A 27,599-nucleotide genomic window follows, 5' to 3' on the forward strand; every position below is an offset into this window, starting at 1 on the left:
TGAGGAGAGGGGAAATGTTCTATAGTTTTAGGATTAGGTTTTAATCTTTTGGCAAGTTTATGCCACTGGACTACCTTCATCAGTGCTTCTATCTTTCCCCTACGCTTAGGTGGACAAGGCTGGCTAGAGGGGGCTGGAGTTTGGTATATCTCTTTCCTTACATGGAAGATTAGAGCTGGCTGGAAGGTCTGCCTATGCAGTAATAGGGAGGTGATCTGAGGGTTTCACTAATTTTTAAGCAGACTTTCAAGAATTCTAATATTTCTAGCCCCAACCTCAGCCTCACTGCCAGACATATGTGAGCCTGTTGAGAGTTCTTTAGTAGACTTCTTTGCTTTTCCCACTGTTGTCTTTGGATTTAGCATTCTCAGGTCCAGTGACATGCCATTGTACATTTGTTATAGAAATATATATGCCTCTTTTAATGAATTCAATAAAATCTGATATCTAATGAGCATGGTGAATACTAATGGAGGAAAATATTTCAAGGTATCTGCAACAGTGATATATGAAATAATCTTTCGTTTCTATTGCTTACAGAGTCTCAGGTATTGCTAAACTACTGTGGTGTTTTTCATGTAATAAGGAAAGGCTGAAGTTCACTTAGAGGATAACTTAAAAAATGAACATGTCCTTTTTAAAAATCTGCTTTCCTGGACCCCTGAATTATCTCCTTGGGCCAGTTAGAACCCTTGGAATAACTGGAACTTAGTAGTATATGAGGCCACAATCGTGGTTTCTTGTATTTGCCCGTTTAAAATGAACTTTTTTATAGTGCATAATCCTGATCATCTTTTTCATTCATTTAACAAATATTTATTTATTTATTTGAGACAGAGTCTTGCTCTGTTGCCAGGGGCCAGGCTGGAGTGCGGTGGCACAATCTCGGCTCACTGCAACCTCCACTTCCTGGGTTCAAGCAATTCTCCTGCCTCAGCCTCCCGAGTAGCTAGTACCACAGGTGCGTGCCACCACGCCCAGCTAATTTTTCATTTAACAAATATTTATTAAGTGTCAACTAATTGTAAGATACTCGACACCAGAGATACCCTATTTAACAAAATAGATAGACCACTGTCTTCATGAAGTTTACATTTCTGTAGGAATATTTAATCGGTTGTAGTATAGCCTAGATTAGAATAACATAGTTTGTATCTATCACCACCCCTGGAAAAGTAACTGAATTCCCACATGTTTCTGATGTCATTACTTCACTTGAAACAGAACTCGGAAGTTTTTAAAAATTATTATTACAAAAGTAATGTTTATTGCAAAAATTAGAGAAGATTCATAGGCAGAAGGAAATAAAAACTCATATACTTGTCAGGATTAACCACTGTGAACACCTTGGTATGTATTTTAGTCTCTTTTCTGTACACAAATACATATGTATGCATTTAAATATGCATAATTTCTTCATAAAATTTGATTATGCTATAAAAGTTATATACATTTTTGTCAAATGTTTGTTCCAATTTTAATGTTTATATAATATTCAATTTTATGAATACACCATAATTTATTCCTTTAAGTGTAATTTTTTTTTCCTGATTATTAAGACTAAAAAGAGGCTGGGTTCAGTGGCTAACATCAGTAATACCAGCACTTTGGGAGGCTGAGGTGGGAGGATTGCTTGAGCCCAGGAGTTTGAGACTAGCCTGGGCAACATAGCGAGACCCTAGCTCTACAACAAGTAGCCAGGTGTGGTGGCATGCACCTGTACTCCAGCTGCTCAGGAGGCTGAGGTGAGAGGATTTCTTTAGCCAGAAGGTTGAGGCTGCAGTGAGCCGTGATTGAGCCACTGCACTGTAGCCTCGGTGACACAGTGAGACCCTGTCTCAAAAAAAAAAAATACTGGAGTAATAAATATATAATTTTGAACTGTTAAGTAATCTGTGTACCTTGGTGGGCATGTAATATGAGTTAGTTGAAGCAGGGAAGAAGGTAAAAATGTTTAGTACTGTTTTAAGTTATGGATTGCTTACATTCTATCTTATTTTAAAAGTAACAAATATTTAACTCTGACATGATTTTCAAAAAAATATATGAAAATCTCACTGGAAATATATTGCCTTTGTTATGTTTTGAGCATTCAGCTAATCTCTTTGTTTACAGCTGGGCTCAAAATGCAGAGAACTCAAAGATATTCATTTTGGCCAATGTTACAAGATCTCAGATGAAGGCATGATCGTCATAGCTAAGGGCTGTCTGAAATTACAGAGAATATACATGCAGGAAAACAAATTAGTAAGTACTTGTTTTCATCCTCATGTTGTTCATTTTGTTGCTTACCTTCAAATTCTTTCTATTATTTATAATTTTTTTTTCTGCTTGTTTTCTTGTGGTGGTTCAAATACTACTTGTCAAAAGCAAAAATTCTTTTAAAGTGATGATTTTATAACTTGATCTTTTAACTGAATAGATAGCATTTGTATGTGCTACTTGCATGTTAAAAATCCCTCATTAGCATATGCTAATGTGTCTTTTCGAATGTGGACAGTGAACTAATGCGGGTAAATTGGAAAAATCAAATTTATTTGCCAAACATAAGTTTATGGTTGAAGTTCTTTCTGTATCTCTAGGGATTATAATAATTCTAGACAATTAGAATTTTTTAATGTCCAGAAAAATGTACTCTTGTAAAATAGAGCCTTTTACTTAGTATGATAAAAAATGGGATTCAATAAATTAGAGCAGATAATATGAGCAATTATGTAGATTTTATATTTTAAGCACATACATGGGTAACTCAGACACATTTAATGTATAATACTTAAATGTCTTTTAATCTTTTTTATTGTGAGGTAATTCACATAAAATAAATTTTCCCTCTTTAAAGTATATAACGCATCAGTTTTTAGTATATTTACCATGTTGTGCAGTTATTATAAGTGTCTAATTTTTGAATATTTTCATTGCCCCTAAAAAAACCCTGTGCCCATTAGCTACCACTCCCCATTTTACCCTTCTTCTAGTCCCTGGCAACTGCTAATCTACTTTCTATCTCTATGGGGTTTTCCTATTTTAGATATTTTGTATAAATGGAATCACACGACACATGGTCTTTTATTTCTGGTGTCTCACTTGGCATGATGTTTTCAAGGTTCGTTAGTGTTTACCATGTATCAGAGCTTTATTAATTTTTGTGGCTGAATAATATTCCAAAGCATTTATGTTTTTATTTGATAGATACATCATATCAGTTAAAAGAAAAAGTTGTCACTAGGAGACACCAGTAGTAGTTCTCAAAATTGAAAAATAGCATACATACAGTCATGGGCTGTATAACAATGTTTTGGTTAACAGTGGATATCATATACAATAGTGGGCCTGTAAGATTATTATAGTGTATTTTTGCCTTTTCTATGTTTAGATACAGAAATACCATTGTGTTACAGTTGCCTACAGTATTCAATACAGTGACATGCTGTTCAGCTTTGCAGCTTAGGCGCAGTAAAAACTATACCCATATAGCTCAGGGCTTTAGTAGGCCGTTTGGTCTAGGTTTGTGTAAGTACATTCTATGATGTTCATACAACTACAAAATTACCTAATGACACATTTGTCATAATATTTTCTTGTCATTAAGCAATGCATGTCTGTATTTGAAAATGTTGTCAGGGTAGTCCTGAAGGTATAGTATACAACAAAGAAGACTTGCTTTTTTAGTTGTACTTCAAAAATAAAGAGATCTTTTTATTGACCCTTGGAATTTATAGCATTTAATAAATATTACGTAATAGTCATTCTTGAGACAGTAAGATTTGGTAAAGAGAGTTAGGTCTTCTGTGTTAGAGAGACTGAATTTTTGAATATTGATATTTCCTCACTTGCTTTGTGACCCTGGGAAAGTTACTTGAGTTCTTTATACCTCATTTGTAAATGAGGTTATTTATATCTGTTTATTTGCTGGTTATAGTTTTGAGAAATAAATGACATAGTATCTTTAAGTTGTCTGGTGCAAACTATGACTTAGAGGAGACATGTAAAATATAGTAGTTTTTATGGCATCACAACTGTATTTGTTATCTAACTTTTGGGTTTCACTTTACATCCAAGATAAATTAAGGGATGGTGATCTCAATTTAGAAATTTTCTATTCCTCAAGAAATAGGATATTTGCAGACTTGTATTTTTCTTGTTGAATAAGCATAGAGAAATAGTTTTATTGGCACATCAAACAATTTTTAGCCAGTGGTTTCCCAAAGAAAGCAACTTGTTTTGTTTTGAAGGTTCTTGTTCCGTTCATGTTTGTTTTTTTCTAATATTTTGGTACATTGAAAAGATGTTATATACTTAAATGCTAAGGGAATCAATTTTGTATTTAGTTTTTTTGATTAAACATTTTTATTTCATTGGAAATTTGAGGTAGTTTTGCTAAGTCTTAAAGGCTAATTCATTACAGTTTTTCGCATTTAAGTTTCTTAGAAAAAGAAATGTAGAATCATTTGAGCTATTTATTGGATAATTGAGATATTGATAACTAGCCTCCCATAGGAAGTTTATATTTTTAAAATTTATGAAAGAAGGAGAAAAATTTAAATACTTGCAAAGCTACAATTTTAAGTAGTTAGGATGTTTTTATTTTGACATGTATTCTTAATGTAACAACAAATATTTTAAATTAGCAACTATTACAGATATATACAGAGAACACTGTGTCAGAAAGAATGCCATAAGAATCTCACCTATGCTTTGACAAATACTGAGCATTAGCCAAATTATTTTGCTAATTCTCTTAATAAACTGAATCTTCTCAAAAAGTGTTAGAGCTTAATTGCATAGTCTAAAAATAATCATAGCATAGTTTTACTATAAACTTTGCTGACTAAAATATGAAGTTGTTTTGGTAGTATTTGAGTATACATACATCTTTTCATATTATATCTTGGCCTTTAGATGGCAGCATTGTCTTTGTATATTTCTGTGGCATAGCTTTTATGTCCTTGATGTAACTATAAGGATGTAATGCCTCTACAAGTTTCTGCTCATGTTATGGTTTATTTTACACTTTTGTCCTTTATGTGACCTTAGTGGGAACATTTCTTCTTAAGTAATTCACAATATTAGTTGTATCTAGAATGCTACAGGATGAAGTTACCATATTATACAAAGTGGTAATTCTTATTTGTGGCACTGGTTTAAGTAAGATAAACTTTAAAATAGGGGAAGGATTCTAGTGTTTATGAGGGAGAAGTTTTATTCATGTGGAAAGTGAGGACAATGTTTTGCCTTAAATGAGTTATAGTGAAGCAGAGGACTTAGATATAGAATTTTCCCAAAAGAGAATGAGTTTCTGTTTTAGTTATTTTTGAGTGAGAGAAATGTGATGTACCTTCATAGGTAAAGTTTGTATTTGCTATAAAACTCTTGTGTTGACTGTACAAATAGATTTGAGGAGTACAGCTGTAGTGAGGGTCTAGCATATTGTATGTATATGTCTCTTCTAGAAGTAGCTTTTATATCACTTCTGTATAGTGCATGCCACAAAGCTATTTTTAAGTCATATTTAGTTTGAGCATATAGTTATTAATGATCTAGAAACCTCAGTTAAGCATATTTCCTCTGCTTCTTACTTTCCCTGCACCAAATTCTGCTTCTCTACTTTTTGGACAGAAGCTTTTTGGGTGTCTTTTTATTCCATTGTAAAACAATGAGGTCAGATAAATTATCTGTCATTTGTTATGTAGGCTGATGTTTTAAAGTACTAGAATTTTATTTCAAAAATAACTTCTGTGCTATGCCCTAGTGTCAGCATTTTTGATGTAGATCTGTATATATTATGTGTGTATTTGGTCTATTTTTTACATTTTCTACTCTGAAGAATTGGGCTGTAAACTATTATAGATTACTCAATTGTCAGTAAAATAGTAATGTACTATAAATAGATTTCAGAAGGTTGTAGGGAAATGATGAAATTTCCTCATTGAAAGTTGATTTCCTGAAAGTTAATTGTGACTGTTTACTTTTTCAGTTTCTTAGTTTATATTTTACTAGTTTTATAATTTTGTGACTTCTCTTAGAGTCCTTTGGCTGCTGCGGTAACAATATTCTTTTAAATTTAATTATCCTGTGGAGGCTTACATGAATGATATAGGATCAAATTCACCTCTCCAGGCTTTTTTTTCCCCTCCCCAGGCTGAAAGCATTTTAAGTGGAGATGGAGGCAAACACCATATTTGAGTTGCACTGAATTCATTTAAAACCTTAATCCTGCTGTTTCTTACTCAGGTGACTTGCTTTAGTTATCTTAATTTTTACAAGGAAGGAAAGATCTTTGTTTTCCTTCCTTGCAGAAAGGATACAATGCTACTTCATACACGTTCTTATGGGGATCCGACTAAATGCGATTAAGAGGTAAAGCACCAAATAGGTTTTGTGCCCCAAAACACAAGAAGGCTTCAATAAAGGTTTTTATCCTCTCCTATCAGGAGAGGATATTGAAGTTTATTATTTGCTTTCTGCAGTTTACTAATTTGAATTGGGCTGTATCAATGCCTAGTATCACCTAGTCTGATTTCACTAGTTAGCCACTGACAGTTTAATGTTTTATTTTTATTTATTATTTATTTTTATTTTTATTTTTTGCTCTTTGCTGTGATTTGAGGCTGTTGTAGCAGTTAGCTGAAAAGATTGGTAGCCATGTTGATAACTAGAGTAGTATATATGATAAACATTTGTGTCAGAATTTAAATAGCAGTAGTTAATTCAGCATATGTGAAAGCTTCCATTTCCTGACTCTCTTACTGTTCACCATAGAGTTAATATATTAATGGATTTAAATATAAGAGTTAATAAGGAGATTGTTTGTCCCCATCCCTACTATGCTCTTGATGTCTTATTTCTCAAATACTCCCTGTGAAGCAAGTTTAATTGTAATACCAGACATAAATAATTTACATTTTGAAGGATTTTGTAGAAAAGGGCTAAGTACTCACTTTAGTCTCCAAAATCATCGAGCATATACATTTGCCTTCAGTGTTCTTTCCCCTCTTAATGGATGGGACATTTACTTAAACCCAGAATGGCAGTTTCCAGTGAACAGTGATATTTGAATATAGCGTTCTAACAGAGTTGACTTAAATATACTGAACCTCATCTTGTTGTATACGATTGTCTTTGTCCATTTGGGTTGCTGTACCAAAATACCATAAACTGGATAAATTATAAACAACAGAAATGTATATGTCACAGATCTGGAGGCTGACAATTCCAAGATTAAGGCACTGGCAGGTTTGGTGTCTGGTTTATAGACACCTTCTCCCTGTGTCCTCACATGGTGGAAAGGCAAACAAGCTCCCTGGGGCCTATTTTATGAAGGCACTAATTCCATTTATTAGGGCTCTGTCCTCATGATTTAATCACTCCCCAAAGATCCTACCTCCTAATACCATCATCTTGGAGGTTAGGATTTCAACATATGGATTTTGGGGGTACACAGTCCTTTAGACCATAGCAACTACATTTCAGAACTTTGCTGTCATTTGTTGGTAATGGAAAATATTTAATACAAGTTATCTTTTATTGAGTATTTTTAATATACCAGGTACTATGCTGTTTTATATAATTAATCCTCGTAACTACCACATGAGGTAGCTATTTTTATTCAACTTTACTAGTGAGGTAATTGAGGCATAAAGAAATTAACAGATATATGTCAAAGTTAAGATTCTAATCCAGATCTGTTAAGATTCCCAAACCTTTCATTTCCACCTCTTTGGATTGCATGGATACATTACCTATAATGCTAATCCACACATCGTTGAACAAAGTAGCAGCTTCTGAAAGACATTATCTGCCTTTAAAACACTTATGGACCAGTGCTGTGAGACATTAAAGGAAGAAGTTAATTGCTAGCAGGAGTAGAAAATCAGTTTTTAGAATGATAACTGATTTCAGGAGAAGCTGCAAGTACCAGCGGAAGAGTATTCAAAACATTTTTCTAGGAAAATTACTGAAATTATCAAAGAAGAAGGCTAGTATTTAGTGTTGATCTTAATCCTACATGAATATGAATATAATTAATAATAGAATTGTAGTATTTTATACAAAGCTTCTCTGTATTGCAAACATAGTATTTTGTTTTTGTGACATTTGGATTCAGAAGCTATATCATTTAATTTTTGTCCAGAAGATTTAGTGGAAATTTTAATGAATTCATGAACTGATAACTCTATACTCTGTTCCTTAACACTGGTTTCAGATGTTCATTCAGTTCAGTTAACATTTGAACAGTTACTGTGTGCCAGGCACTGTGAGAGGTGTTGAAGCATTAAGCAAGAGTTATACTGCCAAAGAGAGGAGATTCTGGTCTCATGATAGTGCTATAGAAACACCAGTGGCAAAAATAGTTATTCTTATGTGAGGGATAAGGGAGGAATCTGAAAATCCTATAAATACTAGGTGACATTTGAACTGGGTTTTGAATTATATATAGTGATGTGATGATTATGCAAGAGACATATTTTGGGATAAGGTAATTGCAGTATTGGGAAAAAGCATTAACAAAGATAAGGCATCAGAAAAATATGGGGAATGTTTAGTAAGTGGTGAGTGTTACAGTGCCACTAGGTTGGTAGGCTGGGTGGTAGGGAAGTGTTCATATTTGAGTCTGGAAAAGAAGGAAGGGACCAGATTATTTATTTTTTTCAGTGTCATGCTGTGGAATTTGAAAGTCTCTAGGTAATAAGAATTATAGCATGGGATTTTAGCAAATGTGAAGTGTGATCAGATTTTAATGCCTTGTTTTATTTTTCTATTTTAAGAAATTAAGAAAAATGTAGAATACAAAAAGGAGTAATAACAGCTGTATGCCCATCACCCAGAAATTGACAGTTAACTTTTTATTAAATTTGCTGCTGCTTCTTGAATTAATAAAGCAAATAAACTTCAAGTCTCTGTAGTCATACATTTATACTGTTGTCCCATTATTCCCTCGCAGAGCAACTGCTGTGATGATCTAAAATGCTTTAAAAAATATTTTAATGTGTATGCGGATAACCATGACGTGGTATTTATTTAGTTTGTGGTCACATGTAATTTATATCTGGTGTCATATGGTTAAATATCTGGTTTCACAAAGTATATATGAGTCTACAATTTGCATTTTTACTCTTATTTTTGAGATCTAGCTGCAATGAATATGATGCATTCTTTTTCGTTGTTAGTCTTCTATTATATGTGTAAACCTCCTGGTTATTCATTCCCTATTGAAGGACACTTACATTGCTTCCACTGGTTTACTATCAGAGACAGTGTTGCAATAAAATTATTGTACAGCTCTCTTGTGCTCATCTTCAAGAGTTTCTTTCGGGCATATACCTAGGAGTATATATAATATGGTACTAAGATATATACATTTTCAGATTTTTCTAGATCATGTCAAATCACTCCCTACTGGTAATTGAAATCGTGTTTTAAAAATGTATCTTGCTGATGTATCTTGTCAACTCTTTTGAGGGCCAGGAGTATGCACTCATCTTTTTATCCTTCCCTCCTAGAGTTGGAATATAATAGACATTCAATAAATGTTGGTTTAGTGACAGATGGGTTACTACTGATTTGAGCATGCTTTAAAAAATGTTATCACTTAAAATATTTTGGTGACATATTTTATGAAATAAAAGGTTAAAATAAAGTTTAAAGATAAAGAATCAAATGTTTTTTTACTTTTCAAGTAAGTAAATTGTTTTGATCTAGTTAGCACGTTAATGATGCTATTCTTTGTGTATCAAATTTATCCAGCCAAAGTCACTAATGTACTCAAAGGGTATTTTTTGGGATAATTGTCTTTAATAACATTTAATTCTGGTCAACTGGAATATAATTCTTATCAGAATTATGTTGGTTTGCATATTTTTACGTTAATAAAGTCAGTTTTATTTTGTTAAAGTAGTATTTGAAAGATCTAGTTTAATTTAAAACAAGTTTGTTTTTTTGTTTGTTTGTTTTTAAGTACAGACAGAGTCTCACTGAATTGCCCAGGCTGGTCTTGAACTCCTGGGCTCAGGCAATTCTCCTGCCTTGGCCTCCCAAAGTGGTGGGATTGTAGGCAGCAGCCACCATGCCTGTCCTAAAACAAGTTTTTGAAGGCATAATTTCAATGTGAAGAATAAACACATTTTTACTCATTTTAAATTATTTGCTAGATCTTAACCTATTACTCTCTTTTTGGTCTATTGGTGTTTTTCTCTTAAGGCTGTTGTTTTTTTTTTTTAATCATATATCTTGCCAGGAGCATAAGTGAATTATATTCGCCATTTGAAGGCATAGAAAGCAATAAAGAATGAATGTGTGTTTTTTCTTTCCCTATGTACCAGTGTCGTATAGAGGATAGACAGTGACTTTGGATGATATCCAAATAATTTTTTTTTTGGAATACATTATTTTTTTACCCAGCAGATTTACCTGCTTAATTATATTAGTTTAGTAATATTAAAATTAGCTCACAAACTCTGGGGACTCATCAGCTGATGATAGGAGATGACCAAATGCAAACAGGATCTCAGGAGGAAGCTAGCTTAGTATTAAAAACTGATAAAGATATCCAAGTGTGACTAATGCAGAATTTGTTATGGTTAAAAATAGGAAACTCCACATTGTATTTAAGTATTCTTTAAAAATATGTATTTTTTGAGATCAAATTCAAAAGTGCTTCTTTTGGGTTTAAAATTTATAATTGGTAGATTATTCCTAGTGTTGTAATTCTTTTACTGGTACTTTACTGGTACTTTTCCCCCTACCTATATAGTCTGTAGTTTAAGTCCTGTTGTTTTTTTTTTAAATAAAAATCTAATTTTTATTTGCTTTCTTTTTTGACTACTTGTTAAAATCAGAGATTTGAAGCAAAACAAATTATCACTAAGACACAAGCACGAAAATGCAGTCTTGGGCTTTGTGCTCAAGTGTTGGCAATAGGAGATAGCGGGCTGAGTAAAGAGTTGAGTTGTTAGGCTTAGCAAACAGAAATTTTATAAGGTTAGATGGCAGTGGCATGCTAGGAATACATTAAGCCTGTTATTTATGAGCATATGTTCCTGAACTACCTTTCTAGCCTGTCAGTCAACAAGTGAGTTATATTATTTGAATCTAAGAAGTTTTGGCTTATGTTTTTATCAACAGTAATGAGGTTCTACAGTTTTAGGATATCCAAGAGTTAATACCAGTTATTTCAGTGATTAGGCTTAAATGAAGGAAAATTGGAGAATCAGCTTTTTTTTTTTAATGTATATTTTTTATTGCATTATAGGTGCTGGGGTGGATACATGTAAAGAACATGCAGGATTGTTGCGTAGGTACATACATGGCAATGTGGTTTGCTGCCTCCATAAATATAGTTTACAAACTGTAGTTAAATCTGGCTTCCAGGTAGTAGGATGCAGTTTTTCCATCATTTTACTATAGTCATTATCACAGAGATACATTATCGGGAATGTTCTGTGCCACTTGGGCCTTTGTCAGGCAACCCTGTCTTCAGGCAAAATATACACAGGTGATGTTCCTGTCTAAATCTGTGTGCTAAATACTGTTTCTATTAGTGCTGCAGATTTTGTTTACTTATTTTAGGTAGGTTGTCTTCTTTTGCTGTCTTTCTTGAAATTATTTTCAAAGATTTAAACATAAAGTTACCGATAGACAGTAGAAAGATGAGTAGTCATATGAGTTTTGGGTAGATTTTTTTTTTTTTTTTGACTAGGTCGTCTAGATTTTAATAGCCAAGAAGTGTAAAAGCCAGATAAGTCCATACGGTTCTGATGCTTTTTTTTTTTTTCTCCAATCCTTCTTGTGTTGCATTTTAATTTGTGTAGCCACATCTAGATTGCAGAATACATCAGTATAGTAATTTTCTTTAGTGCTGCCGTATTTCATTATTTTTCTTTCTGAAGTATGATGGTAGAAGTACTCAAGTTACTTCAGGAGAGTTTGGGGATAAAAACTTTGTAGTGTCTGTTACCAGATCTTCACTGGTTATTTTTTAATTGGAGCATAAAATCTAGATGGTTATCGTTCACTTTAAGAAGACATATACATAAATATATTGAGACTCTGTAATACAAAGAAAAGTAATTGCAAATCAGAGTCCTTATTTTCTTTTTTACTGAATATCTTCGAGACTATAAAGAAGGCATATATTTATATTCATTAGTGTTTAAATGTCCAAGCGAATGCTTAGAGGTAATAAAATCGTTTGCATCATGTTCTGCTAGCTTTTCATTTTAACTCCTCTGTGAACATGATAAAATTTCCATATCTTTTTACTAGGTTAATATTTGAGTATTTGAAGATAATTTTATAGTTTGGTACTTCATTTTAAGCTGTTGTGGGACATAATTTTATTCATACACACTCATATACTCTTATTCCGTTAATATACTGATAAATCTGTTCATCATATATAATTGTAGGCAGTTTCATTATGTAGTATGCATTCTATAGTTTATATTTGTTTTAAGCTTTTTTTGGTGAAGAATTTAATGGATAAAGTATGAAAGGATAAAGGTACATTGTATATATTCCTCTGAATTCACTCATGAACTAAGATGTTTCCAAAGGCTGACTTTTATTGATCATATCTACAGTCCAGGAGTGTTCTTTCCAAAATACTGTTTTTATCATTTCAGAAATCTGTAGTTGCTCATTTCAAAGATTGCTTCAGTTACTAGCCTCTGTCTCATCACTTTCTTTACTTGTCCATTTATAATTCACTTCTTCTTCTTATGTTTTTTTCCAGAATGTGTTCATTACTACTGTCAAGCTTAGCTGAATATTATATTTTCTCAAATATTCTTTAAGAATGACCCCACATTTTTTACTTTCCTGTATTTAGTTTGTTCTTATTAATCCATTGATAATTTGTTGTAGGTTTGAGAGTTTTAGTTTAGTAATGTTTCCCCATGTAACTCGTTAGAATGGAAATGAGATTGTTTTCATACTGCTTAAAGAAATCTGTATATTCTTCAGTATTTTGATTAAATGGATAATTGTTAGAACTTCTTAAAAATATTCTTTTTCAATGTATGAATTATAAATTTTCTGAAATGGACTGCCAATGAAGATGAACCATTTATACACTTAAGTTCTTTTGGTTTAGTTCTGGGAAGATTCTTTTTGAGATAAGGAAGAAGGAGTCTCTTTTAAAGTCACATTTTAAATGAGACACATGTCAGTAACTTTAAACATGACTGTTTAATATGTACACAAAAGTATATGTTTTAGGACATAAAATTCAATTTTTATTAACTGAATGCGTGTAATATACTTTATTCTATAGCAGTATCAAGTGATTCTTCATTAGCATTCATATGAGAAGAATGGCAGTGATAGTTTGAAGAAGTAAAATCCCAAATAAGTGTGGTTTTTTTTAAGAATTAGATAGATATTAGGATATGATTTCTTAAAAGTAAAAGTTGAAACTTACAGCTTTAAACATTTTTATTGCAAATTACCTATCATATATTTTCATTTACATGGCTTACTTCTCATTGAGGATATTTGGTTTGTTTCAGTATTTCCCCCAATGCATTTTCATCCTTCTGTTTTCAGGCAATGCTACCAAAAATCTCTCAAGACTGCTATGAAGTGTGGTCTCTTTTCTTTTGTCATACTTTAATTACCTAATTCTTGAAAAGATGAAAATTAGCTAGTTGCTTCTGTGGTTGAGTTTGTTCAGAAGAGCTTGACTTTATTGTTGCAGTTAGAAAGAGGTAGATATAATATATAATATTTGATGTATATTTTCTGCTTGGTACCAGTGAAATGCATCAGGCAGATCTGGCATTAAATTTAGTTCAGAACACTGGCATTGCCTGCCTTGAGAGTAGTATACCCTGCAGAAATTACACTGGCACTTTTTTTTTTTTTTTTAAATACTTTGTGAAATGGACTGCCAATGAAGATGAAGTTTTTTTTTAAAAAATACTTCATATAAAATGTTTAGGTTTTAATTTGATAAATTCTTCCCATATATTTTAGTATTTTTTCTTTAATATGTTCTAACAATTTTGTAGAATCGAAAATGAGAAAAGAATGCCCAAGAATAAGCATAGATACTTTGTTACAATAATGCAGTTTGTTTTTTCATTTTCTTGGAGGATTAAGTGACATTTGGACGACTTGAGAGGGAAAAGAACTGGACAGGTATTGGTTCTGCCAAATGTATTGTTTATCCTTGGATTAAATTGTTGTTTTTTCCCCCCATTCTAGAAGTAATATGTTTTCTAGTATACCCTTATGACTTTCTGCTGTAAAGTTAGGCCAACTATATAGGAATAATCTTTTTTTCATATATTAAAATCTACTTAAAACAATTACATTTTTCTAATATACTTTATATTATGATGTTTTTAGATTACAGTCTAGAACAGGTTTTTTTTGTTGTTGTTGTTGTTGGTTTTTTTAGAATAATATAATTATGCTGATTGCTGATCAGTACAAGAATAGAAGGTGTTTCACACCTGGTCTTCAATAGGGGTAAATCATTTTCAGTCCAGTGTTTGCTTTTGCCTAGTGTCACAGGTTAATTCTTCAGACATGGGTACCTTCCCCCTTTCTGTTAAGGCTTACCTTTTTCAGCTGTTGTAGAAATGAACTTCCAGTTATTATCATCAACTTGTAATCACCTTAGTGATTACCATCTATATTTGAGCTTCTGTATTTGTATATATCTAAGGTTATTTGTTTTTATGCATTATAATTCTATATTTTCATTAAATTTGCATGTAACTTATGCAGTTTCCTCTTCTGGTCCTACTTTTCAAAATTTAAAAAAGGCTCTATTTTTTTTTAAGATGGTGTTTTAACCTTAAAAATAATACTAGACTCTAAGCCTGCTTTTTGGCAAATCTCTTTATTGCATGCCTGATAATGAGCCATATATCATGGTATGTGTGTTGGGGGGGCTTGGGGAGTGCAAATATTTATATTCAAGAATTCATAAAATGTTTTAATGGTAGTGAAAAATTATGAGTAAAATGGTATCAAAATGATATTTGATCTGATTTTTCTAATGTCTCACATTTAAAAACTATTATTATCAATGCCTTAAGAAAAAGGTTGTATATATTTACCATATTATTTAAACAAGACTAGTGGAATTTATTTTCAATTTTACCTTATTCTCACACCAGTATTGTAGAATTTGTAATTTAACAATTGAAATGTTTACTTCTTGTGAATACATGCATTGCTCTAGGGGATTTTTCCATTTTTAGACAGTGAATGGCAGTACCCACTAAGTAGTGGTCCTTGTAAAACTTCGGTGGTTTCATTTAACCATTAAGGTGCTCTTTGACAGCTGGCCTTTACTAATCTCACACCATGGGTTTGAAATTTTTCCATTAAAGCCTTATAGTTGAATTATAATATATTGTGTCCTTTGTTTTCTCCTGGAAAAGGATTTTAAACAAACTTTCTATTGCACTTGTTGAATATGTATTTCATAGAAACCACCATGAAGTTTGCAGCATTTAAGAAGTTGAAGAAGCAAAGATAAAAGATACGTATTCAAGAAGGCTTGGTTTCACAGTTGGTGCATAATCCTTTCTGCTGTCATTGGTACCCTAACCCTGTACCTACCAGAACAAAAGAAACTGAATTGAAAATTGTGGGAGCTGGGGAACATTCTGTTGGCAGCACATCGCATGGCCCATAGGCGTTGTCAGGTCTCAGTTTGATGCCCTTTATTCCTTCTGACAGATGTGAGGTAGGGTCTATGAGGGGGAAGTCATTACTAGAGAGAGGGCAGTGTCAGATCAAAAGTAACCAGTGATCAAACAAGGTAAAAGGCTGTGGAAAATAGGCTCTCTTTCTGGCCTCAACACCTGCCTCATCACTGAAGGGAATCGTCCTTATGTGTCAGGGCAAGCTGATTTTCTTTGATGTACAGTGAATTAGAAGTCAGAATGGAAGCTTAACTGGAGCACAGAAAGTTTTTATTTCCTAGTTCTTGGGCAATTTAGATGTTTAATTTTTTTTTTACGCTAATTACCTAGAAGTCATTCTGTTGAATAAAATATTAAAATTTACTCATTCTGACTTTGTTATCACTATATATTTGGAAATGGTACTAATAAACAATTTCCAATAGTACTGTAGGTCAGGCTTTACAAGTCATTAGACTCTCCATTTCTCAGAAGCTCAGTGTCTCAACCTTTGGTATTTTAAATACTGCCACATTTTTATTCAGGTTCATAAATAGTCAACAGTCATTTTGTCCTCAGAATTCTGGATGTAAGAGTTTATTTGAAATTACTTATTTTCTAGTCAAAGGAATAAAGAATCTTAAGCATTTTAAATGTGATTTTTTTAATCTAGTAATTTGTCTATTTGTCTTTTCATGAAGTCCCATGTTTGATTTTGATACTTTTAGGTAACCTTAAATCTTCCTTTATACATTTAGAAATGTAAATATAAAACATAAAATATATTATGTTGCATTGTCTTCACATTAATATTTTGCTTATAGACTACTATTAGCTATAAATATATTTTATGCTTGGGAAATTTTAGAATAATATGTTGAATATAAATATACAGATATTACAAATTTGACTTAAGCAAAATTTGATTATAAATTATTATATGTTTTGCTTTGGCTCTCATTTTACTGTGGTTTGACTTAGAAGTTCTTATGTAAGATTTGATATCTATTTTTGAAGTTTTTTTTTTTTTTGAAATTTNCTTCTTATCAGATGTATGGTTTGCAGATACTTTCCCCCATTCTACAGATTTTGTCTCTCCATTTGTTGTTTTCTTTGCTTTGCAGAAGCTTTTTGGCTTGATGTCTTCCTACTTGTCTAATTTTGTTTCTTTGCCAGTGCTTTGGGGGGCAAAAATTGTTGCCCAAATCAATATTATGGAATTTTTCTCATGGTTTCTTCTAGTTGTTTTATAATTTCATGCCTTATATACAGGTCTTTAATCCATTTTGAGTTTATTTTTGTATGTGTTATGAGACGAAGGTCCAACTTCATTCTTCTGCATATGGATATCCAATTTTCTCAGCATCATTAAACACAGGCTGTTCTGTCACCCATTGTGTGCTCTCGACAACTTTGTCTTAAATCAATTGACTGTAAATGTGCAGATTTATCTCTGGGCTTTCTAACCTGTTTCGTTTATCAACGTATCTATTTTTATGCCAGTACCCTGATGCTTTATGATTGCTTTCTAACATGCTTTAAAATTGGGAAAGGTGATTCCTCCAACTTTGTTCTTTTTTCTCAAGGTTATTTTGGCTATTTGGGGTCTTCTGTAGTTTCATACTGATTTCAGGATTGTTTTTCTATTTCTGTGAAAAATTACATTGGAATTTTGTTAGGGGTTGCATTAAACCCATAGATTGTTTTGGGTAATATGGACATTTTCACAATATTAATTCTTAGAATCTATGAACACAGGCTAGCTTTCCATTTTTATGTGTTTTCTTCAATTTTTTAAACAATGTAGATTTTAGTATGAAGATCTTTCACTTCCTTGGTTAAATTTACATCAATTTTTGTTGCTATTGTAAATTGAATTATTTTTTAATTTTATCTTCAGATGGTTTTTATTACTACATTGAAACAGTCCTATTTTTGTACATTGATTTTGTACCCTGCAACTTTACTGAATTTGCTTATCAGCTTAAACAGTTTTTTGGTGGAGTCTTAAGAGTTTTCTATATGTAAAATCATGTTGTCAGCAAAGAGAGACAATTTCACTTCTTTTCATATTAAATGTCCTTTATTTTTTCTCATGCCTAATTGCTCTTGCTAAGACTTTCAGTACTATGTTGAAAAAATGTGGTGAGAGTGGGCATTCTTGTTTTGTCCCTGATCTAAAAGGAAAAGCTTCCAACTTTTTGCCATTGAGAATAATATTACCTATGGGTTTATCATATACAGCCTTTATTGTTTTGAGTTACATTCCCTCTATGCCAAATTTTTTTTTTTTTTTTTTTGAAATTTACAGCAGCTTAATACAGATTCATTTCATAATCTATAGACTCTTTTTTTTTTTTTTTTTTTGCTTTTTGCTTTTTTGATTGTTGTTTAACATGTTTGTCCTGGCCACATGGCTTACACCTGTAATCCCAGCACTTTGGGAGGCCAAGGTGATAGATCACTTGAGGTCAGGAGTTTCAAACTTGCCTGGTGAACATGGCAAAACTCTGTCTCTACTAAAAATACAGAAATTAGCTGGGCATGGTGGTGCACACCCATAATCCCAGCTACTCAGGAGGCTGGGAGAGGAGAATTGCTTGAACCTGGAAAGTGGAGGTTGCAGTGAGCTGAGATCATACCACTGCACTCCAGTGTGGGTGACACAGAATGAGACTCTGTCTCAGAAAAACCAACAACAATAACAACAACAAACAAAAAGTTTGCCCTGAACTGCCTTTGAGGGATAGTAACTTGAAACCAATATGGTAGTATTACTCTGATTTAGGGAGAAGAATGATTTTGGTTTTGGTTTTCTGAGGTCATTTCTACAATCCTTCCTTTAACTTGAATATTTGTTTAAAAAGATTGGAGTTTGTTGATACTTGAATATTAATGTTAGAAGTAACATTTATAAAACGTGAATTTCTATAAGTGAATATAAATTATTTTTTTCAAAATGGACCTCAGCAGCATAGAATTTTACTAGTTATAACCTTTGGTTCATGATGTACTGTGGTAATTGGTCCAGGCGTAATCTTATGTTATTATAAAAGTTAATTTAGCCAAAAGCTTTTAAACATTTACTCAGGAACCCTCCATCTATACTATTAACTAGAATGTTATCAATAACTTTCATCTACCTATGCATTCCTCCCTTCTCTCATCTTGACTCCCCTTCAGAGATAGTCAAAATTAACCACTATCCTGAATTTTATGTTTATCATTCTTTCCATTTTGTTACATTTGTATATATGTCTGATCAATATATTATTTAGTTTTTGCTAGTTTTTAAGGAGGTCATTGATGAACTGGTTTATACTATTCAATTCTAACTTTTAAGATATTCTCTACTATATTTTCACATCAAGTTATTTCAGATTTTTAGATTGAATATGTGGTATCTATATGTTGGTCCCTTGTATTTTGCATTTTCCATTTATAAGTTATATTCATAAATATGGATAATGAGGTCTTTTTTCCAGTTTTGATTTGTTGTAATTTTGGCCAGTCCTGTGACTTGATGTATGTGTTAGAAGATTTACCCTGTTAGGTGACAGGTGTAGTTGGTCAGGAATAGCCAACCATTTCCCATTTTGGAATGGAGATAAGTGAATAGTAAGCCTACCAAATGACTTTTATATTTTACTTATCAGTGTGTAGTGTCATCATTAACAAGTTCAACCATTGTAATTTTTCATAAGGATAAAATGATTGTATTAAATTTCTTTGATTGCTAGAAGTGCTATTAATAACAGCTTAAAAGGAGAGAAATGGAAAACACATTAAACATATATGTTGAATTTAAGACTTGGATTTCAAAACTACCCATTTCCCCCCAAAAAAAAATTAGTCTTTTTTTTTTTTTTTTCTATAACAGCTTAGTTAATTGGTTAGTAGCTTAGTATTGGACTCATACACAGTTTTGGTAAAATCAAACCAAACAAAATATTTGCTTTCACTACAGTTGGAGTTTTTTCCAGTTTTCATTTTTAACATATAGTTTTATGTAAAATAAAAATATATGTTCATAATCTGCCTTCATACTTTTGCTAGTCCTTTGGAAATGGGGTTGATTATAACTAAGAATAGTCAGTGCTCTAATGGTTAATGACTTACTGATATTGAGTGAACTAATCGATAACATTTTACTAGAGATCAAATTAGCACATTTTAACTTTGACAACAATAGATGTTTTTTTCCTTTTGAATAAGTTATGATCAATTGTATTTACAAGGATGGAGGATATAGAATACATTTTTGTACCAGTCTCAATTTTTAGGAGATTTTCGTCTAAGTGGAAAGCTCATGTGGGCATATGTATGTGTGTGTGCATGTGTGATGGTGTGTGTGTGTATATGTATAAAATAATATAAGGTGGTGAAGTGATTTCATATTAATACAGTGTGAGTTTAGAAGGAGTTTTTTTTGTTCCTTTTTTATATTGTGACTATACTTCTGTGCTTTATTAAGTATTCTAGGAAATCTGTATTTGTTGATTTGTATGTGTTCTTTAAAATATATCTTGGTGAGATTACTTACGAATTATTAATATAAAATAGTTGACATTGAAAGTTTTGGGTTGTAGTTTGATAAGTTTTACATAATTTATTGCATTGAAGTTTATCCATTATTGTTTTAAACACATGATGAAGCTAAACAGTAATCCCTTGCATGCTTTTTAAACAATGTCAAATAATTTTATAAAGATAAAATGGTATAGCTTCTTGGGTTTTCTCGATGTAGATTAGTCATTTGAATAACTTAATGGAAAAAAGTTATATGGTTCATAGCAGTCATTTCCTTATGATATTTTGGGGAAGGGACTGGATTTTGAGAGTGATATGACACTATTTTATACCTTACAAAACTATATTGAAAGCTAGGGCATACATGGTTCTGTTCTTATAGGTGGTATGATTCTAGCTCCATAAAGTAGTTAGTCTTTGGCTACTTCATGGTTGTTAGCTATGTGGATCAGTTAATTTTCTGTAACCCCATATCCTACTGTTCTCTCATGCATTAAGTATTTATTGAATACTAACCACCTATGAAACAGTATGTTTCCAGACCCTTTTTCCATAAGCCATGCCAGTCCACTCACTTTATAGTAACTTTTAGCTCATAGGAGTAATTTCCTATTATGTTGTATTTACCTATCTAAGTGCTTGCTGGGGAGGACAGTAACACCTGGTATCAAAACCACTGTTCCAGAGCCTGGACTGTAGCCTCTCATATTTTGAATATTGTATTTTAAGAGTAAACATTTGAAATGATGGCACTTACATAATATTTAATTTGCTAATGATAACTTCTGAGTTCATCTTAAAGGGAAATATTTTGAAGATTGAAGTTAAAGGAGCTATTTTATAGTATAAAACATGGGGTACTCATTACAATGACTTGTTCTGATAGTTTTTTGTAAAGACATTTGCTATTAAAGACTTGTTTCATTGAGCTATGGTAGTACTTGGGTAATGCATATGTAGCAATACTTGAAGAATTAAATAAAGTAAATTGAGTTTTGGCATTATTCTATTGAGTTGATATTTGTTTATTTTTAAGGATGTTGTCCACTGTATTTTATGAGTCCTCCCTTATGAGAACCTGCAGTTAAGTATTCCACCTGGTCTTAGTACTAGGCAAGGCTAAACTTCTAAGTAATTGTTTTCCTTTATTATGATAATGCTTTGAAAATTTTATTAAAGATGTATAGTTGTCCATTTTCTCATTGCTTTGACATCTAAGAAACCAAGAAGCAAATAGTAGTCCATCTAAGGCAAAGTATTCAGGACTTCCAACTTTATTATAGATTAACTTTTTGGAAAATGCTTCTTTTTCCTTTTCCCTTAATGTTTATTTCTACTTGTTTTTCTCCTGTAGGGTTTATTTCCAGAAAGAACTGCCTCAATTCCTTTTTGGAAAGAGACAAGACATACCTAAATATAAACAGAAGTTCTTATATAAGTATATTCTAACTTTAAAATCCTTCTTGTTTGCATAGGCAATTGTAGTATAATGAAAAGCACCTTGAAACTTGAATTGGGAAAATCAAAGGATAGATAATTACCTCTGTCTCTCAGTTGAGTGACCCTTAGCAAGTGATTCCGAGGTGGTTTTCTCATTTATAATATAAGAATAACATTACTACTTTAGGAGTAAGTCAGATATATGTAAAAGTGTTAGTCACATGTTAAATGAGTAGATTTTCCCTTCAGTCAGTTAACTGTTAAAACTCTTGATAAATACTGAAAGCTATTCATAATTTATAAATATATACTTGGGACAATTTTATAATATATATTGAGATATATAAGAAAGAGGCCCATATAATCCCTGTTCTTATAAAAATGTGCATAGTATAAAATTCTAATAATGTAGAAAAGTAGAAAAATAAAAACTGAAAGCCTTCTGCTAATTCCTCTGGTGATTATTTTCAGAAAACTTTTAATACACATACCAATATCCATGTATCTGTCCCTATTTTCAAAAATTATATTGCATCTTCTCTTCTACAATACTTCATTATTGATGGGTACTATGGCTCTTTTCATTTTTTTCCCATCACAAAGCTATAAATTTTGATGGTTTTCTATCAGAAGAATATATTTTCATATTTTCCCTCCCTTTTAATGTTATCTTGTTGGTAATTTTGATGAAACCAAGAGGCATGCCTTTTCTACATACTTCTCTTTATCTCCATTCCTAGTGTTTTTGTTTTTCTTTTAAATAATGTCCATGTCTGCTGCTGTCATTTTCTGAGACCACCAAATAGTTTAATACCTGGAGTTAGAGATAAGAATAAACAGGCTTAAGACACTTTAAAAAATGTTCAATACTCGGTCATATCATTAGTGAACATATTTTTCTTTTGGGAAGTAACTAATGCTTTCCTTAAGGCTAAGCTGGACAAAGGGACACACAGTGACAAACTTCTTGGTGCTTACTCTCATCAGGTGGTTTGTGGGAAGGTACTTTTTGTGTCAGACAGATAAAGATTCTAATACCAGTATAACCATTTTACAAGTTGTAGGTTTCTTGTTAAGCATTTAAATGCATACATTTAAAAAATCAAGATCCAAGGAGGAATCTTGGATCCAAGGAATCCTCCTTGGATCTTGATGTTTTAAATGTGTGCATTGGAGATGATATAATCCCTTGTTGTTGAGAAGATCAAATGAACTCAGTGTATGTAAATCGTACAACAAAGCATCTTGGGAAATAGTTGTTCACAAATGTTAGCTTCCCTCTTGTTAACTTTGCAACTGCTGTTTTTCTTCTGTCTTCTTCATGACCAAAGGAAACCTGGAATTATTGCCAGAGCTTTGTTGGTAATGAATGCTGTTCTTACTGATAACTTAGCGAGGGGAAAAGGTAACCAATGGTAGCGTTAAGTATTTGAGGGTCCAGTGAGCCTTTCATCTTGGGAATTTCTGCAAGAGTGATATTTAACCTTTGTGTTTACTTGTTTTCAAAACTCTGCCTACACTTGTTACGTTTTTTATATTTTTTACTCCCAGTCACATATCCACAGTGGGTGTTCTAGTCCATTCATTTATTTTCAACCTTTGGTATCTATCATTTTCTTTGCCACGAATCTTCATTCCTTCCAGTTAAATGATCTTACTGTTAAATGGCAAATACTGAAATCATTAAATATGAGCTACATCATATAATCTGTAATTTACCTGACTGCAGAAAACTCAAGTCAGTTTGGTTAAACAATAAGAAGTGTATTGACTTATAACTGAACTGTGCTGAGGTAGTTGAGGCTTTAGGGTTGAGTTAATTCAGTGTCTCCATAGTGCTTTTAGGAAGCTAGTTCTTTTTGACTCTTGGCTTAGCTTTCTCTTATGTCAACCTTAGTCTACGTCTGGATTTACTTCTGGTTCAAAGATTGTTGGCAATTCCTAAGCAATTGTTATATGTATATTATAGTTTATTATTTTTTATTGCTGAGTAGCATTCCATTGTAAGGACATATAGCAATTTGCTCATCCATTTACCTGTTAATGGACATTTCAGTTGTTTCCATTTTTTTTTTTTTTTTTTTTTTTGTTTTTTTTTTTTTTTTTTTTTTTTTGAGATGGAGTTTTGCTCATGTTTTCCAGGCCAGAGTGCAATGACGTGATCTTGGCTCACTACAACCTCCACCGTCTGGGTTCAAGTGATTCTCCTGCCTCAGCCTCCCCGGTAGCTGGGATTACAGGTGTCTGCCACCACGCCCAGCAAATTTTTTTGTTTTTTGTTTTTATTAAGATGGGGTTTCACCATATTGGGCAGGCTGGTCTTGAACTCCTGACATCAGATGATCTGCCCGCCTTGGCCTCCCAAAGTGCTGGGATTACAGGCGTGAGCCACCGTGCCCAGCCTGTTTCCAGTTTTTAACTATTTCATATAAAGCTGCTGTGAATATACATGAGCTAGTTTTTTTTTCTTTTTTTTTTTTTTTGAGACGGAGTTTCGCTCTTGTTACCCAGGCTGGAGTGCAATGGTGCAATCTCGGCTCACCGCAACCTCCGCCTCCTGGGTTCAGGCAATTCTCCTGCCTCAGCCTCCTGAGTAGCTGGGATTGCAGGCACGCGTCACCATGCCCAGCTAATTTTTTGTATGTTTTTTTTTAGTAGAGACGGGGTTTCACCGTGTTGACCAGGATGGTCTCGATCTGCTAGTTTTTGAGTGGACAAAAGCCTGTATTTCTCTTGAGTAAATTTTTAGGAATGAGTTGGCTCAATTGTTTGGGAAATGTATGTTTAACTTGAACTTTGTGAGAAACTGCGAGTTTTGCAGAGTGATTGTGCCATTTTATACTCTTCCCAGCAATGTTTGAGAACTCCGTTTGCACTACGTTTTCACCAACAGGTGGTATTATTTTTAGGCTTTCAAATTTTAGCCATTCTGAGTGGGTGTGTAGTGGTAGCTTATTGTGGTTTTGACTCTGAGTGAGTGTGTGGCGGTACCTTGTTTGGTTATCCCTTTGTCTAATGATGTTGAGTACCTTTTAATGTATGTATTAGCCTTTCCTGTCTCTTCTTTTGTAAAATGTCTGTTCAAATCTTCTGCCTTCTTTTTGTTTAAGACAGAGTGTCCCTCTGTCACCGAGGCTGGAGTGCAGTGGTGCAATCTCAGCTCACTGCAACCTCCACCTCCTGAATTCAAGTGATTCTCCTGCCTCAGCCTCCCAAGTAGCTGGGATTATAGGCATGCACAATCCTGCCCTGCTCATTTAAAAATTTTTTCTAGTTTTAGCACAGACAGAGTTTCACCATATTAGCTATGCTAGTCTTGAACTCCTCGCCTCAAGTGATCAGGCCACTCGGCCTTCCAAAGTGCTGGGATTACAAACATGAGCCACTGTGCCCACTTAAGTCTTGTCTTTTTGTTTTTAATTGGTTGTCTTCTTATCAGGTTATAAGAGTTCTATATTTTTGATACAAGTTCTTGTGCCAGATGTATGCATTGTGATTTCTTTTTCTATGTGTGTATCTTTTCATTTTCTTAATAGTGTCTTTTGAAGAGTGCAAGGTTTTAATTTTGATGAAGCCCAATTTATTAATGGTAAGTACTTTTGGGTCTTGTTAAAATCTTCTGATAATATCAGTTGTTTTTCTCTGTTATTGTTTGTTTATCATGTTCACCACCAAAGTGTAAACTCAGTGGAAATAAGGAGGTTATCTTCCTTATTACTGGCTATATCCTCTGTCTAGAAAAGTGTTGGGCACATGATAGTTGCTCAAAAGTAATTTTTGAATGAATGGATTCTTTTGGTTTCGTAGCCTAGAAAATGTTATCTGTTGCTTATGTCATGTTCACTTCTATTCTCTGTATTTCACCTGTCACTATTACTGTCTTGTTTCTTTAGGTTGGTTCCTTGCTTTTCTGTTTCTACTTCTGACTCCTTAATCCTAACCCTTTTATGTGTGTCTGAATTGCAGTAGCATCTCCTTAGGCTTGTGAGGTGCCACCACTTCTCCTAGGTTTACCTATAACCAAATTTCAGACAAATCAGGTGTTTACTGCATTTATTAATAATACTGCTTTCCTGCTTAAGAACTGATTTAAGCTCTATTATAGCTGGTGAGGCTGGACCTGTCATGTTAATATTTCTTTTTCCCTTTATTCATATTTTTCACAGTTTCTACCTTTGTTTATACTTTTTCCTGGAATACTATCCCTTTTTCTCTTGCTAAAATCAATCCCACTTATTTTTCAGGTATGCCATTTATTCTTAAGATTAAATTTTTACCTAACTTACCTAGCTGAATATTTCACAGATACTATATTTTTGTGCCCTTAGAATTGTTTGTTCCTTGAGATAAGAATTCATGCATTCTACTTCTTTGGTAAAGTTTTGAATACAAAGATAATACTTCTTGGTTTATCACTCTTTTCTTCCTTGACTGAATTTTGATGGCAGTACATGGCAAGTTTATGCCTTTCTATCAGTTTTACCTCTTAAATTAAAAAATAATTGGGGTAAAATATATATAACATAAAATTTACCATCGAATTCATTTTTAATTATGTAATTTATCGATGGTAAGTACATTCACATTGTTGTGTAACGAGTCTCTAAAACTCTTTTTATCTTGCAAAACTGAACTTTATACCCAGTAAACAACAATACACTGCTTTTCCTCCAGCTCCTGAAAACCACCATTTTACTTTGTGTTTCTGTGACTCTGACCCCGCTAGGTACCTACTTTCTGCCTCTCTGACTTTGATTCCTCTAGGCACCTCTTCTAGGTACCTCAATTTCTTTTTCAGATTGTTCATTATAATCGCACAGAATTGTCTTTTGTGACTAGCTTATTTCATTTAGCATAGTGCCCTCAAAATTCATCTATGTTGTAGCATGTTAGAATTTTCCTCCTTCTAAAGGCTGCATAATATTACATTGTGTATATGTGTACATGTGTTTGCGCACACACGCACACACACACATGCACACACACATATATACATATACACACCACCTTTTGTTTATCTGTTCATCTATTGATGGACACTAGGTTGCTTTTACTTTTTGGTTATTACGAATAATGCTGCTATGAATGTGAGTATACAAATATCTCTTTGAGACCCTGCTTTCAGTTCTTTGGGGTATATGTTCAGAAGTGAAATTACTGGATCCTAATATAATTCTATTATTAATATTTTTAGGAACTGCCATACTATTTTTATAGTGATCATACCACCATTTTACATTTCAGCCAACAGTGTACAAAGATTCTAATTTCTCCACATCCTTGCTAACACTTGTTATTTTCTGTTTTTTTTTTTTAATGGTAGATACTTTAATGGATGTAATGTTGTATCTTTTTGTTTTGATTTGCATATCCCTAATGATTTGTGATGCTAAGCATATTTTCATGTACTTTTTTTGGCCATTTACACACCTTTGGATAAATGTTTTTTCAAATACTTTACCCATTTTAAAATTGGGTTATTTTGTTGTTGAGTTGTAGAATTTCTTTGTGTGCGTTTTGTATGGTAACTCCTTATCAAGTAATGATTTGCAAATATTTTATTTCATTACATAGGTTTCTTTGTTATTCTGTTAATTGTGTATTTTCTTGCACAGAAATTATTAATTTTTATGTATTTTTATTTTTACTTTTGTTGCCCGTGCTTTTGGTGTCAAAACTTAGAAATCATTGCCAAATTCAGGCCGGGCATGGTGGCTCACACCTGTAATCCCAGCACTTCAGGAAGCTGAGGTGGGCGGATCACGAGGTCAAGAGATCGAGAGACCATCCAGGCCAACATAGTGAAACCCCGTCTCCACTAAAAAATACAAAAAATTTGCTGGGTGTGGTGGTGCATGCCTGTAATCCCAGCTACTGGGGAGTCAGAGGCACGAGAATTGCTTGAACCTGGGAGGCGGAGGTTGCAGTGAGCCAAGATTGCGCCACTGCACTCCAGCCTGATGACAGAGTAAGACTCTGTCTCAAAAAAAA

At 33.0% G+C, this 27,599-nt stretch overlaps 1 protein-coding gene across 5 annotated transcripts in view; it reads left to right on the plus strand.

Moving 5' to 3' along the window:
• The window catches only part of FBXL17 (F-box and leucine rich repeat protein 17), a 536,693-nt gene that overhangs the window by 31,399 nt on the left and 477,695 nt on the right, over positions 1-27,599 (plus strand). For 4 of the 5 annotated variants that reach the window (XM_017527156.2, XM_017527158.2, XM_017527157.2 and 1 more), the window contains exon 4: positions 2,116-2,247. The exons of the other annotated variant lie outside the window; for it this stretch is intronic. In XM_017527156.2, the coding sequence (XP_017382645.1) occupies positions 2,116-2,247 (132 nt within the window). The remainder of the gene's footprint in view (positions 1-2,115; positions 2,248-27,599) is intronic. 5 annotated transcript variants of the gene reach the window in all.

Source organism: Cebus imitator, unplaced genomic scaffold (genome assembly GCF_001604975.1).
Source record: "Cebus imitator isolate Cc_AM_T3 unplaced genomic scaffold, Cebus_imitator-1.0 Scaffold46, whole genome shotgun sequence".
Lineage (NCBI taxonomy): Eukaryota > Metazoa > Chordata > Mammalia > Primates > Cebidae > Cebus > Cebus imitator.